This window comes from Hyaloscypha bicolor, assembly GCF_002865645.1.
Source record: "Hyaloscypha bicolor E unplaced genomic scaffold K444scaffold_135, whole genome shotgun sequence".
Lineage (NCBI taxonomy): Eukaryota > Fungi > Ascomycota > Leotiomycetes > Helotiales > Hyaloscyphaceae > Hyaloscypha > Hyaloscypha bicolor.
In genome coordinates this window covers 288,067-302,584 of record NW_020194637.1, presented here as the reverse complement: position 1 = coordinate 302,584, position 14,518 = coordinate 288,067, and the positions used below count along the sequence as shown (strand labels likewise).

At 49.3% G+C, this 14,518-nt stretch overlaps 7 protein-coding genes across 7 annotated transcripts; 2 read left to right on the top strand and 5 right to left on the bottom strand.

The window, feature by feature from the left end:
* Positions 1–502: 502 nt before the first annotated feature.
* On the top strand, positions 503–2,149 carry K444DRAFT_646255 (cytochrome P450; the record flags this gene model as incomplete). Its single annotated transcript, XM_024885179.1, has 2 exons — positions 503–631; positions 692–2,149. The coding sequence occupies 2 exons, from the start codon at positions 503–505 to the stop codon at positions 2,147–2,149; spliced, it is 1,587 nt and encodes a 528-aa protein (XP_024731309.1).
* K444DRAFT_618231 (uncharacterized protein) lies at positions 2,017–4,173 on the bottom strand. The gene has a single exon (XM_024881273.1). The coding sequence runs from the start codon at positions 4,139–4,141 to the stop codon at positions 2,489–2,491; it is 1,653 nt and encodes a 550-aa protein (XP_024731308.1). The 5' UTR covers positions 4,142–4,173; the 3' UTR covers positions 2,017–2,488.
* A 127-nt stretch (positions 4,174–4,300) lies between these two features.
* On the bottom strand, positions 4,301–5,321 carry K444DRAFT_618230 (uncharacterized protein). Its single transcript, XM_024881272.1, has one exon. It carries the CDS (start codon positions 5,105–5,107, stop codon positions 4,484–4,486), a length of 624 nt encoding a protein of 207 aa, XP_024731307.1. The 5' UTR covers positions 5,108–5,321; the 3' UTR covers positions 4,301–4,483.
* A 2,360-nt stretch (positions 5,322–7,681) lies between these two features.
* K444DRAFT_667478 (uncharacterized protein) lies at positions 7,682–9,157 on the top strand. Its single transcript, XM_024887301.1, has 4 exons — positions 7,682–7,910; positions 7,966–8,095; positions 8,164–8,693; positions 8,750–9,157. The coding sequence occupies exons 1-4, from the start codon at positions 7,701–7,703 to the stop codon at positions 9,047–9,049; spliced, it is 1,170 nt and encodes a 389-aa protein (XP_024731306.1). The 5' UTR covers positions 7,682–7,700; the 3' UTR covers positions 9,050–9,157.
* Positions 9,158–9,600: 443 nt separating this feature from the next.
* K444DRAFT_539681 (uncharacterized protein) lies at positions 9,601–10,820 on the bottom strand (the record flags this gene model as incomplete). The annotated part of the gene is made up of 2 exons (XM_024875649.1): positions 9,601–9,834; positions 9,918–10,820. The coding sequence occupies 2 exons, from the start codon at positions 10,818–10,820 to the stop codon at positions 9,601–9,603; spliced, it is 1,137 nt and encodes a 378-aa protein (XP_024731305.1).
* Positions 10,821–11,094: 274 nt separating this feature from the next.
* Positions 11,095–11,708, bottom strand: K444DRAFT_128948 (uncharacterized protein). Its single transcript, XM_024870438.1, has one exon. The coding sequence runs from the start codon at positions 11,624–11,626 to the stop codon at positions 11,279–11,281; it is 348 nt and encodes a 115-aa protein (XP_024731304.1). The 5' UTR covers positions 11,627–11,708; the 3' UTR covers positions 11,095–11,278.
* Positions 11,709–12,321: 613 nt separating this feature from the next.
* K444DRAFT_634554 (carbohydrate-binding module family 43 protein) lies at positions 12,322–14,518 on the bottom strand (the record flags this gene model as incomplete). Its single annotated transcript, XM_024883761.1, has 3 exons — positions 12,322–13,520; positions 13,574–14,375; positions 14,429–14,518. 3 exons carry the CDS (start codon positions 14,516–14,518, stop codon positions 12,322–12,324), a joined length of 2,091 nt encoding a protein of 696 aa, XP_024731303.1.

Here is a 14,518-nt window from a genome sequence, read left to right as displayed (position 1 = left end):
CACCTCTACCTTCCATTTCGACCCCGAATTCTGGAGCCGATGGCGTTGATGGGGATAGAAGCGAGGATACCTCGTCAGCGTCACCACACGCGCATTTGCATATCTGGGGTTGGGGCTGGGCGCTTAAACACATCTCCGCTAATCAGCGCCTATCTGCCTGCACGTCAGCCAGTGCTCCCGTTTTGGTGGCGATGCGGAGGTTTCCCAACAGGGATGTTGAGGATTGGATCGGGTTAGGATTTAGACTTGGCGGGACTGTAGAGATGGGAATGATTCGAGGTTTTGACAGCCCCCAAAAAGCCAACTCGCCGAGGCTAAACCTTCTTGGAGAACCAGCCCCGAAGAATGAAATCCAGAAAGCCAACGATGTGGAAAATAAACAAACGAAGAGATCAGAGGACGAGACTGCGCCGCATGCTTGCAATCTTTAGTAGAACTTAGAAGAAGTCGTTCTCGCATTCAACGACCGGTTATCTAGCAACTTTGCTCTTGCAGAAACAACATGGAAGCAAATTTCTCTTCTTTCGAAATCCCACAAAACATGGAGCCGTTCCACTGGGCAACATTCCGTGCTCCAAAGCCGCTCAATAATTTCCAAATATTTGTAGTGTTGGCCTTTCTTTTGTTGCTTGTAGGTTTCCACAACCTTCCGCAGCCTGCACAAAGAGCATGACCAGGCTAACTTTCCCAGTATCTCACAGCACGCGCCGTCTATCTCCTCTTCTACCACCCTCTGTCAAGGTTCCAAGGACCAAAACTCTGGATTCTAACTCGATGGCCCTTCATGCGAGCCATGCAATCGGGGACATTGGTCCACCAGGTCCAAAAATTCCATTCGAAGTACGGAGAAATGATCCGCATTGGTCCTAACGAGATATCATGCATCAACCCACAAGCGTGGACCGACATCTACGGTAGCCATAAGCCAGGGCAAAACTTTGGCAAGAACCCGCTTTGGATGTCTAGAAAGCAGAACAGCACAAACTCGATTCTAAGCGCGGGTGATAAGGATCATCATCGCATTCGGAGGTTAATAAGCCATGCGTTCTCGGATAAGGCGTTAAGAGAGCAGGAGCCGATTCTGCAGCAGTATGTGGGAACGTTGATGAGGAGATTACATGAACAGGCGAGGGCAGGTTGGGGGGATGCGATTGTGGATTTAGTGGAGTGGTTTAGCTGGACGACGTTTGATATTGTGGGAGAGCTTGGCTTTGGGGAGACGTTTGGGTGCTTGACGGATGAGCGGCATCATTCGTGGTCGGCGCTGGTCTTTTCGCATTTCAAAGCTGCAAGTTTGGTGACTTCTGTCCGCTTTTATCCGTTCCTTGAGCGGTTTCTGCGGTGGTGGCTGCCGTCACCTGTGTCGAATCGACAGGGACACTTCCAGTTGAGTAGGGAGAAGATTCATCGTCGACTCAAGGGGGCAAAGGCCTCGCCAGACTTCATATCGTATGTTCTCGATCCGAAGAATGAAGAGAGGATGTCTTTGCAAGAGATTGAAACGACTTTCAATATCTTGATCATCGCAGGGAGTGAGACTACAGCATCGGCGTTAGCTGGAACGACTGGTTACTTGCTGAAGAATCCGATGTGTCTGGCAACCTTGGTCCAAGAAATCAGATGCAACTTCGAAGAAGAAACGGATATAAATCTTTCTTCACTTGGCAAGTTGCCGTATCTGTCTGCTGTGATCGAAGAAGGGCTGCGAATGGCACCACCTGTTCCGTCTGGTCTACCAAGAGTAACACCAGCAGAGGGAGGTATCGTATGCGGCGAGTGGCTTCCGGGAGGGACTAATATATCCTTCAGCCAATGGAGCGCATACCGATCTCCAGTGAACTTCTCGCAGCCAAACGAATTCATCCCCGAGCGATGGCTGCAATCGAACAGGACTTCGCAATTCGCAACCGACAAGAAGAACACGCTCCAGCCCTTCTCATTTGGCCCTCGAAACTGCATTGGAAAGAACTTGGCATACGCTGAGCTGCGGCTCATCCTTTCTCGTATGATTTGGAACTTTGATCTCAGTCTGCCGAAAGGGATGGCAGACTACGATTGGGCGAAGCAGAAAACATATGTCTTGGTGGAGAAAGAGCCGTTGAAGGTTCGACTGTCGCCGAGAAAGTTTGTTCAGCTTGGCTCAACTTGAGCTTGGATGAAGCCTGGATGCAGGGATGTTGGAGAAGCAGCTCCCCCACCGAGGAAATCCAACTGGTAACCAAGGAAAGAAGACCGCCGGACTAAGGTTGCCGCGTGCAACTCGGTACCGACAGCGAAATAAAAGGGACGTCCAATGCACGAAAACAAGAAGCAAGGAGATGTCAAATGTATTGGGGGTATGGGCTTCCGCATTGCCACTCGGCGTCAGTGGGGAAGGTCACTGAGAGAAGATAGGACTAACTGGCTTGAGTAGGATTGGGTATTCAATTCGAAAGATCATGCACACCTATATTTCCCAACCACAAAGCCAACCCCAATCCCACGCTCCTTATACCTGCAAATAGGAGCTACTCGGAGGAGCTTGTGAAGGAGATGCAAGAATATCCATGGCCCTCCGCTGCCTCTCAACGATAACCTGCTTCTCACGCTCCCATCTCCCAGTAACATCTTTCTGAGACTCGCCTCCAAATCCAAGCCAGCCGCCGGCTTTCTGCGCCTTTGCCTCCTTCTCTTCTTTCGCCATTTGTGACACCATTGTCTTCCAGTTTCCCAAGCCGACCTCAAGACACTGTTTGCACGTATTTTTACCATCCTTGTCAACCCCCTTTCTTCTCAATTGCTCCTCTGCAATATCGACTGCTTCTCGAGTCCAGGCCAATCCATCCTCCCTGCTTGCTTTGGTTTGCTTTGAGGCGTAGAGTATCTCTCCAATGTATGTCATAATGCCTGCTTCCTCGCAGCGTTCTTTCGGATTTCGTGTTGGTGGTGTTGTGCCATCACCTGGAGGAGGTGGATATGATGGGGGGACCATAAGGCTGTGGACGAGATTCATGGCGCGTTTCCAGAAACCGGCCATTTCCTCGTCCGGGTTCAGAGTTGAATGCATCGTCACAGGCTGTTCCGGCAAGGATTTTCGTGCGCGGAGGATGGAAAGGAATATTGGAAGGGCATTGGAGAGGTCGGAATGGACAGCATGGTATACCGCTAGAGCCGTCGCAGCAGACAGAAGATTCGAAGACGGTAATCCGGCAGATGGGTCGAGAATGCCAGTCGTGGTATTGATAATGGACTTGGAAGATATTGAGCTCGAAGTTGCAATGTCCAATGCCCATTTGTACATCTCTAATGCAGTTTCCGGTGTCTTTTTGTATTCCAACCATGCTCCATATGCCAGTGCAGCATCCACTCTCTGCTTCTCCGTGAAACCACTTGTCGTGAGAACCCGCATATAATATATTTCCGGAGCTTCGAACGCTGGCTCACAGTCTTCTTCCCTTGGTGCAGTTGCAGCACCAGGAGGAACCGGACGCGGGTTCGGATTTGAAAGACCGATCACAACATTAGCAGGAAAGGCGATGTTCCTCGTTGTGTCTCGCACCCAACCATCAAGATGCTCTGCAGCTCTGGCAGCTCCCATCAAGACCTCGTAATACCCACGTCTCCAAGCTTCCGGTTTCTTCGAAATATCGAATCCAGTCTTTCCAATTCCTGCCACCAGAATCCCTCCCTCGTCTTGATCCTGCAGCCCAGCGCCATCTATTTTTGGATCTTCCAGTCGCCGCAGCAGTCGTCGATATGCCTCTCCCGTCCGAGCCCAGTCCACGAGGCCATCGTTCACTCCTTCGTGGTCTTCGTCCCATTTTGCGCTCCTGAAATCCTTCCTCGTAACCCACGACCATTCGCTGGGGGATGGAAATTTGCGATCCAGCCATTCTTGCTGCACACCGAACGCGATAACCAGCAGTAAGCTACCTCCGACCCAGAGGAATGCTGTATACTTCCCTGCCAGCCAGACCTCATCTTTTATCCATTGCTTTCTTTCTGTTGTGAGGAATCGTGCAGTCTGTCGTCTGCGGGAAGTTGAGAGGAAGGGAAGTTGTGGCCGGGAAGTCAGGGTGTTCTGTGTGAAGAGGCGAGGAGCATTGGGCGGTCTGAAAGGTCGCAGGAAGAGTATTCTTCGTGCGGGCAGTCGTGGGCGCATCTTGGAATGTTGTGATGGAGCTTGGGGTTGATGGTATATTTGGAGCAGGAAGCTTTCAGAAGGAGCTAGGCGGGCGGGCAAGCCTTCAATTGACTAGGCCAAAAACAGCGTAGCCGGCAGAAATTCAGCGTCACCTGAGAGCGTGTTCCAGCGCGTCATCTCAACTCAGCAACAACTGTATCTTGCTTATTCATGTGTTAATCTTCACAAAATCGGCAATGTTGGGCCAATTGAAAGGCGAATATGAAGAAAACCATGCCGACATATTTGGCTATAGACGACCCTCGAATACGAGTCCATACGAAATATGACTCTTCCCAACCACGGTTACCAGAATCCTCCTCAAACGACCTGCATCCTACTCCCATCCGGATGTCTAGGAAGCTTCTCTCCACCCACGCTAGAATCGCCTTCAGTTACCAACCTCTTTATCCACTCCACCCCACTATTCCAATAAAACTGCCTCTCAGGTCTCACGCCCGGCATTTCAAGACTCTCGGTATCCAAACTACCCAGCACAATATCCACCATCGGAATCGGATTCTTCTCCTTTCTCCCCTCAAAAACATAAGCTAGATTCGTGCCACACCTCCCACAAAACGGCCGCGTAACCCCTTCAGTCGATGCATAGTTGACAACTGGCAATACCCCAGGCTTGGCACAGATGAGATCTACTGTGTTGAACTTGGTCGCACTTGGGGATTCTTCACCGGATGTGGATTTGATAGCCCACTCAACCCAATCCTGTGGACATGTGAGCCAGCCTTGGACGAGAGCGCCGCTTACGCGGCGGCACTTGTTGCAGTGGTCCAAGAAGATTTGTGGGGGCCAAATCTCTGCACCGAAGAGGTCCGGGTATGGTAGAACCGGACGGGAGACGAGAGCGGGGATTGAGATTGTGAAGCGGATGCTCGTGCAGTCGCAGCCGCCGTGGAGGGTCAACGCGTCTTGGGAGAGGGAAGACATTTGGATAAGAGTAATGGACGAGGGAGGTAACTGAGCTTGTGTGAAGTTGCAATTGGGAAGGTGTGAGACATGCAAATGGAAGGTGGTGAAAACTGTTGATATAAATCAGAAGAGGGCGATCTCGGTACTTGTAAACTTTGTGTCATGCGGGGTAAAATCATGCGGAACACAGTGGTAGCCAATAACAGGGCATAATAGCACACAAATGCAAGGGCGTACTTGTCAAAGAGGGAGTCGAGAAAAGCTCTATCAAAAAAGCACGAGAGTGATATTGGGAGAAAAAAAGCAAGCAAAATCTCTTTAAAAAACTAAAGGACCCATTCTTTACACTCTCGAGAAGGGTCAAGCTTTAGTCGATAGACCAATTGCGAATGAGGTAAGGACTGCCATGTTCCCCACCACCCCTGTGCCTCGACAGAATTGGATAGTGAGGCTTTCATTCCAGATTTTCATTCCAGTCCACAGTTGTTGCCAGCGCTGGGGTGCCCCCGCCCACGTTATTGCCTCGTCTTGGGAGTGTTAATGGCTCTGTGGAAAGAGGGATGTGAAGTGTTGGAGGAAGATTGGGCGTTGTAAGTGCAAAAAAGGTCCAGACCAGACCGAAAATGGGAAAGTCGGACAGCAGAACGGATCGCGCTCCAAAAAGGGGGGAAAGTAAAACGACAGACCCCAGGAGGCCAGACTAACCTACTACAGTAACCCAAAGTAGAGGAGCCTGGACAGGAACACCAAGAATTTAGCTTTCTCTTTAAATTCAATTTACTTTATAAGGAATTAATAGAATTCAATAATTTTTTATTCTCTTATAGCGCTAATAAAGGGCTTTTCAAATATGACATTTTAATAAAATATAAATTAGTAATAGTTCTTAAATTAAGAAAGTAAAAAGTTAATATTTTATAGCCTAAAGATAAGCTTAGAAAAGCCTAGAAAATTAGCGATTAAGTCCTTGAAACTTGATAGAAGAGCCCTATAAGCCCCTGATTTATAGGGCTTTATAAGGCTTAAAAGCTAGAACTTAATTAATTAGTATATAAACTCCTTTAATTTAAATTTTAAGGGAGATTTTTATTATAAGCCTTATAATATATTAGCTTATACTTGGATTAAAAATCCAACTTAAGGTCTCTAAAGGGCTTAAGTAATCAATTACAACTCGTTAACATTCCTGCCCCAACTCGATACGTCACACCCCAATCGACACCTGGAGGGGCGTCGTTTTACTTCCCCCCCCCCTTCCCTACCCCGCAAAAAGCGTCACTCTCATAACCCCCCTTAAAAGTCCTCCGCAGGCTCAATTTACCCGCCATGGGCAGGATTGGGCAAAAGAAAGTACGTAGTACTTTCCCAGCTCGAGTATTTTGTTATGGCACTGATGGCGGGCCGATTGACAATTGCAAGTGACAAGGTCCGACTTAGCTAGGACAAGAATTCGACGACGCTATATTTGGATTTCAAGCTGGCATGCACTCCATACAGCTTGTCCTGCAATGGCATCTGTGTCTGAGATACGGGTTGTCGGCGATGACTCTTCTGACGGCGATTCGAAAAGGGGCAACGAGCGTCAATTGACAACACACTCGCCTGGTCAGATCACTGATCTTACCACCAGCTCCGACACGTTTCGTATAAGTAAACAGAGCTTTATTCACTACCTCTCCTTCAGCAACAATCCCAAAGGCTAATCCTTTCACCAGTCAAGCAGAAGTTCATACTGACGGGGAGGATTATGAACATTTCGACGAGGATGACGCAGACGTTCTGGCAGCTGGTTCCAGGCTTCCAGCCACGATGCTGAGAGACCTGTGCCCTCCACAGCTGCCCATCCTCCGCGCGTCGGAGATACGGCTTATACAATGAGCACATCGGTTCCTCTGCGGCCGCGGGACGTCAAGGTCGTCAATGCCGTTTTGCACAGTGTCGAAGAACCATTTCCCGAAGACCGGACAACACCAACATTGGCCCAACACCTCAGAAACGACCACGGTCTGAGAACACATTTGATCATATCAACATCCACAAGAAAAGAGTGTAATTAGAAGGCATTCGAAAGTCTTTTTCATCCTGATTCTCAAAGACTTGGGCACCCGAAAATTCCGCGCTCGATCTTGTTCTTGCTACCGCAGAATTCTGCTACGTCAATCCTGGGAATCAGGAGTCAAGATTGCCCACTATTCCCAAAGAGGCATCAAGCAAGATGCAAGAGCAGCGTGGCTTGCATCATAATACCCCTTATTGGCTCGTGTAACCTACCTCATCACGGACGAGTCAGATCGGCAGGGGAATTTGTTTTGGGAAGTTCCCCATTGGAGTTCAACGTCTTTGCCTTGTTTGAGGGTGGCCCTTGAGTCGAAGTTCGAGTAAGCGCTGTGCTGAAAGCTGAGTCATTGAGCGCAAGTGTGGCTTGATTCCTGCGTCAGCTCTACGGTTTGTGTAACCAAACCACCACCAGGCCAGGGTCTGAGACTATCCGACCCTATCTAGGCGACGTCGGAGGTTGGGTTTATAAAAGCTCTCCTATTGTCCTTTCTGCTTCTATCCTTCTCCGCTCATCTTTATTGCTCTTGAAGTCTCGCTCACAGTTCCGGCCAGCATGAATGCACCATCCCCGGCTTCTCAAGATGGAATGTACAGGGATGAGATTAAGCCACTGCCTTCTTCGGTGATCATGTTTCCCTTGAGAGGAGCCGAGAAGACCAACTCGAGCCGCAAAAGAAGTAAATTCAACTCTGAACGACGTCACCAAGTCAAGAATGTTCGCAAGCGTGGCGCATGTATGAGATGCAGACTCTTGAAGATCAAGGTTAGTGTCGAAATTTCCGGCTCTTACTCGACTGTCTATCCTAATGGTACATCAGTGCTCTGACGATGACTTATGTACCACCTGCTTGCAAGCTGCCAAGATGTCACACAACCACGAGAAGCGGGTGCTGGGCTTCGTGAGCTGCGTTCGAACATCCCTACTTGATGTGAGCATATTTCCACACGGTAAATGTGTCCCGATGATTGAAGCATCGAACAGGGCATAGCTGATCTGACTTCCTGGGCATCTCTAGTGAAACAGAGGGATCTTTTCAGGCCTTCCTGGCTTGGAGAAGTTATTGAGCGAGGACACCTTGGAAATACGAACACTTTGAGCACCGCTTTCGCACAAGCCAACTTCCTTGACGATCTTCCTATGGTATTTTACACATTCCTATATGCCAACTTCATTGACGATCTTCCTATGGTATTTCACACCTTCCTATATCAAATGAATCTCTCGGCGTTAGATTCCGCCGCTGAAGTCCTTGAGTTTGATTGGGATCTTTCAGGGAGACAAGAACGAGCAGCGGTTATGGGGCTAGCAGAAAATACAGAGTCTCATTCATCGGTGTTGCTACTCGAGGAATCCAATCCTAAGAACCTCAAATTCACTGCCTTTACCGGCCATCAATACCTGAAGATACTTGAAAGACTACTCCGGCCAAGTTTTTTATCATCATGCACTCTCAAACGCCTTCGCGCAATCTTTTTCATGGTTTTCGGAACAACTCTAACAGTGGGACTCGCTGATCCCGCTGTTGCTCTTCCGCCATTCCCAGATGTAAGTGGGGGCTCTTGCCTCATCAAAACTGCCCTTCGCTAACAGGGACATCCCAGGACGGTTCTATGAGAACTGGAAATTCGCGAACTCTCTACGACGTATTGAGGAACCATCTGTGCCAGATGCTAACACATTATATGGCATTTATTGGGTCCAAACTCGGATATTTGGAATCGGTGGAGCTGAACAACAACCTGGAAGCCAGAGACTGGGCGGAATCAACAGGGCTGTGGGAAAGGGGCTTGCTGGTCTGGATCCTGCACTGGCAAAATCGTAACTTTGATCAACACTGGCTAAAGACTTGGAGTTCTTTCCTTAAAGGTGAATTTAGTTGTTCATTGGACTCCGGACATTAGAGAAAACCTTCTTTCCTTTTTCCTTTTAAGCAACATAGACATCCAGGCGCCATATGATGGGCTGCGATGTGCAGGTGGTAGACTTTTTAGCACAAATATTGCCTCTGCTTTGATGGATATCGTTTTTTCTCATACTCATTGGTCACTTTTTCTGTGTCACGCGAGAGCAGAGAGCCTGGAAGCCGTGTCATAAGCCCTAACTGCCCTGTTACTTTGTGCTTCTGTGCCGTTAGTAAGATAATTCCCAATCTTTCCAACCTTACAGCCTCTACGTGATATGCAGTTCTAAATCATTGGACGAGGTGAGAGACTGCGGTGCATGGGCTGATCTGAGCATTATGAACTTGAAGAAAAGGGGCAAAAGATAAGGTAAGCGAATGTAGCTCCGAATGAGAATTCCAAGCGGCGCCGTCAAGGCTCTCATTTCTGGCTATCAACTTTAAAAAAACGAATTCAATGATTCTAGCTCGAAAATACACCAACTAGCACAACTGGCCACGTCCACTGGATCAACATTGTTCCAAAATGGTCAAACAAAGCCATATGGAGCTTCAGTTGAAAGCCGAAGCCGGCACTGTCTGCAACGTCGCCGGCACAAGAGTGGCCACCGAAACATGTGGCCACGTCAAGCCAGCAAAGTTGAGAAACACCACCTGCGAATATTGAATCTGGGTTGCGGTGATGACAATCGTCTTGGGAACTGTGGTCTCAAGGGGAGGATTGACGTGGAAGGTCGGCACAAGAGCACCGGGATGAGAAGTTCGGGGTGAGATCTTCAGGGGCGCCTGTATGTGCCAAACAAAGTTAGCACAACACCTATAATTTTATTCGAAAGGGGGGTCTAGTGGAATGGATAAAGGAAACATACCTGCCCAGGCTTGAAAGGAGGAACCACAAGACTATATTGCACAATCTCGACCCAGAACGTCGCAGACATCTGCGCCGCATCCGCGTTCGGCCCAGCCGAGGAACCGTGCAAGAAAGCAATATTGGCCGTCCCACCAGCCAGCTCCGGGCTCACGGCTTTGGTGGACACGGTGAAGACAAAAGTCTTGGTGATCGTCTTTCCTACATTGTCGTTGCGCAGAACGGTGTTGGGGTCCGTGAGCATGGCTTGGGTGATTGTGCCCTGGGCGATGAACTTGCTCAGGTCCTGTGGTAACCGCGGGGTATTTGTGGCGGATGCAGTTTGACTTGCGAACTTGATTCCTCCCGACTGTTGGTTGCCGCCGATGGGGAACGGGGTAATGTCAACTGGCGCGATGGTGGGTGGACCAGCAATGCTGGTCGTTGGTGCGAGGCATTGTGCGTTAATCGTGGTGCCGTGTGGGATGGAAGCCATTCGTGTGAGTGATTCGCCCAGGAATGGGTCTGAATTTGTTGCGGGAATATGCATCCAGAGCCCCGGCTCGAAGTGTATTGGGACGGGTGTGCCGTCCGCTTTTCCGGTTGCGATGTTAGTCACATCGCTGATGGCTTGCACATATGGAATCCCGTTGAGGAAGATGTCGTTCTGTTTCTCGAGCCCGCGGTTGGGGACGCTTCCGAGAGAAGGGGAGAACGAGAGGGTCTCTGTTGTCAGGTTGAGTTCGAGGACGTTCTCGCTAGGTGGGGTGGGCGGCGCTGGGGCGACGGGGTTGGGGAACGTCGTCGTCGTGGGAGGCCCGCTGTTAGGGCGGAAGATTAGGTTGAAGCCAGTACCCGCGAAATTTCCCTTGAAGTTTGCTAAGACTCCGAGAGAAGCTGCCGCCGAGGGAGGGTTACTCGGCATGGGGCTAGGGTCTAACTTATCATCAACCGGCTGTATCTGGAAGCCGGCTGGAATAGTTATTCCTGCTGGAGAGTTGACCGGGTCGGACATCGCTCCGGGAGTCAGTTTAAGCAATTGGAGGATTAGGAGAGAAGTAAGTATGGAAACGTGATACGATTCAGGATGTAGTATCTACGCAAGGGAGAGAAAGGCGGAGAGGTAATATTGATGGCGAGAGACAACGTCCTTTGAGTTACATTTATGCCGAGTTAGCAGGTGCAATCCTCTGCACCACAAACCTTATGCAAGCCTAGAAGGATTCAATTGTACTCATCACGAAAAGTTGTGTGATGGGCAAAGATGCAACTGACCGTCTTGGCGTGAGATAATCCCGTTTCACAGCGTGAAGGTGGAGGGATGTTGAAGATCTGCACGCATGTTGATTCGCCCAGTTCTTGTAGCTCCTCGGATGCGAGATCTTAGAAGCCAGTACCGGTGAACTTTGAGACGCTCAATATCTCGTATTTCAGCCTTTGTGATACCGTGGTAAGCATGCAGCGACACCGAGCTTCCGCCTCAATGCAAAACTTCTCTGATAGGTGACGATCGATAGACGTTTTATAGTACAAACTTCCCATGCTGCATCTACTCTTAGGAGTCCTGAAATAACTTTTTGAGAGAAAAAGTTTAAGGAAGAAGCTCGCATGAAACAGCCCGATGGGCCCGAGAAGGTTAGGCCAGTAAAGGGGGTTGACAGGTTTCCAACAACGGGTCAAACATTGACAAAACTGTGAGGATTTCAAGGAGGATATATTTAAATTAGGCATTCCACTTTGGAACCTCCCGGGAGAACACTTTCAGACTATCCTCGACAGCTCCTGAGCATAGGCTCGTCCAAGCGCTACTTCATCAGATCATTGACCTTGCCACCCACCAGCTCCGATGAACCCTTTCCTCATGTAGGTAAGACACAGCCAGTCTCTCCATATTTTTAAACAATACCCCGACGGTTGAACAACCCGCAATGCGCCGAAGCTCCCCCGCGGCGGGCTTGCTGTGTTTCGTGTGGTGTTGAATGCATGGTTCGAACTGAACTTCGTTCAACAGATTCCTCCATCTTATCTCTGCTGAAGTAGAGATCCATCATAAACCTCGGAGGTTGATCATCAAGTCGACCAACACTTTCCACGACTATGAGATCCAGCCGGTCAAAAAGAGGGCCTAAGTCAAATGAAACCCCATCATTTCTTCCCTAGAATGAACTGTCGGTAACCGATCTCTCCTCCAGATGAGGAACTTCTCGAGAGACTTGGTGGTCAGGGCTCCTTTTAAATTCTTGGCTCATGGACCAGGCTGCTATCGGAAAATTCCGGTCCCAATTCTATCAACGGGGCATACCAGGTCATTGGGTCCTGTCATTCTGCTCCACTCTCGCTAGAACCATTGCCACTACATATGATGAGAGGCCTCCGAGAGGAGCGCCTTCGAAAGTGTAACGAGCCGAAGGCGAATGCCAAAATTTTCAATTATCAGCATTTGGTACAGGCAATACCTTCACTACCGGCGACAGCAACTTCATACTCCCCAACGACTTGTCCTCCGGCTGGTCATGTGCACGAAATGCCGGTAACTCCTTCACCGAGTCCATCGGTGATGGCGCGGCAAGTGAGCTTACCAACTCGGGTCCTGAATGCTGCGATGTCGAGCTGTGATGTCGTTGATGAGAAACATACGCACTCCCCTCACTGGCCAACCCGTGCGCTGGAATCTCGGATCTGCTACTGGTGCTTTGGAACTCGCTGTTACTCCTTGGTGGTAGATATCTCTCGTCCCAAGGCTGCAATTCCACCATCCCTCGCGAATCATCCGAGATGATCGAAGATCCGCCTCCTCTTAGACCACCGGGTTGGTCTGGAGATTTTGAATGTCGAGAATCTGGGTGGTATTGGTTCTCGTCCTTCGTCGCATCTTCTTGGAACTTGATGCCTCGTCTTCGTATACAGCAAGCACAGCCTCGCCGTTTTCCCCTCCAACAGCAGATCCGTACACATCCGAGAACAAATGCAGTAAAAATGACGATGGATCCTACCACAATGCCGGCTATTGCGCCGTTGCTGAGAACTGGTGATGGCACCCCGGCACCAATATTCGTATATTCAGGATAGCTTGAACCGGTCGATGTTGGAAACGTACTTATGGTTCCTGTGCCAGACGGGCCCGCTTCATACAAGGCTTCGGCGCAATCCCCGCCGCTGGAATAGTAATTAGTGTGAGCTATAGCAGCATCTGCGTCACTGTAGCAATCCGCTGTACTGTATTGGTAAAGCTGATTCAGAGCCCAGGAGAGTCGATCGTTAATTGTACATATGCTGAATGCGCCGTATGTGCCATTACTTCCGTTTCCATGCAACGCAGGGCAATTTTCTGATGTTGACCCACAGATACTTCGGTACCTGAATTCTACCACTGCGGCTTCTAGTCCTGGTTTGGCTATACAATCTAGAGAACCCACCATGCAGGCACATATATTTTGGTTAACGACTGGTGGTAAGGTTGGAGAAGCAGAGAAAGCAGCCCCTGTTGAACAGCTCGGCGTGAAAGTATTTGACACCACATAGTTGGAAACTAAAGTAGGAGAAGGGGTGATTTTAGCAATTTGGGACGAGTACGAGGTGAAGTCTGCCAAGGGGTTGACGTGGGTTCCCGATATGGAGACAAGTCCTGAGGTTGGGATCAGCTTCAAAGGTTCGTTCCACCGCGTCGGGACTTCATACCATTGAGTTCGTCGTCCTGGAAGTATTCAAACACGATGCCTCCACTAATGATGTTCGTCATAGGATTGCCGTAGATGTTTTGCACTTCAGCGAACATCCTTGCACTGCCAGGCGAATCCCTACATCCATAGTCCGCAAAAAACACGGGGACAGGATAGATGCCGTACTCCGCGGAAATCAAGTCGAAACCCTGGCTGGTATTGTTGGAACACAAATTAAAGTCTGATATACCAAGAAAGTCTATTGCTGCTGAAGTATTGCTGCCGCACGTCATATACGACGACACGATATCGTAATTGGCAGCAGCATTCACCTCGTACCCAACCGGTATGTCGCGATTATATTTACTGTTGATGTATGACTTGAGGTCCCGGACTGCAGCTTTCACAAACGCAGCAGCAGGCGAGTTACCGCTGTTCGTGATAATATTGTTCCCAACAAAGAATCCCAGTAAATTGTTGAACCCGGCTACTGCGTCTATCTTCTGTGTCCAGGAATTGTATATGTCCAAGTTCCATTGAGGGTTTGTGCTGTTGATGGTGAGGTTTGTGGGTAGGTCAACAAAAACATATATGCCAGCATTTTGCAGTGCGCTCATACAGGCTGTATGATCTTGCGTTGGATCGATGTAGGAGACCCGAATGACATTGGTATTGAGTTGGCTGAGGAACACGATATCGCGCATACAGTCTAAATTTGCCAACGGATCCACTTGTGTATTATTCGAGTTCGATGGCGGTTGATATGTGACGCCTCGGATGAAGAATTCAGAGCCATTCGTATGGTAGAAGAAATGTGAGCCCTCGATTGACCATTAGAACGATTGTGGAAGGGATTTGGGCGGTTGAAGCTCACTTTGATCATCACAGGATCCACATCTGCAGCGACAAGTGCTGCGCAGAGGATCACGACCCATGCAAGGAGGGTGCCTGCTCGCAGTGGCAT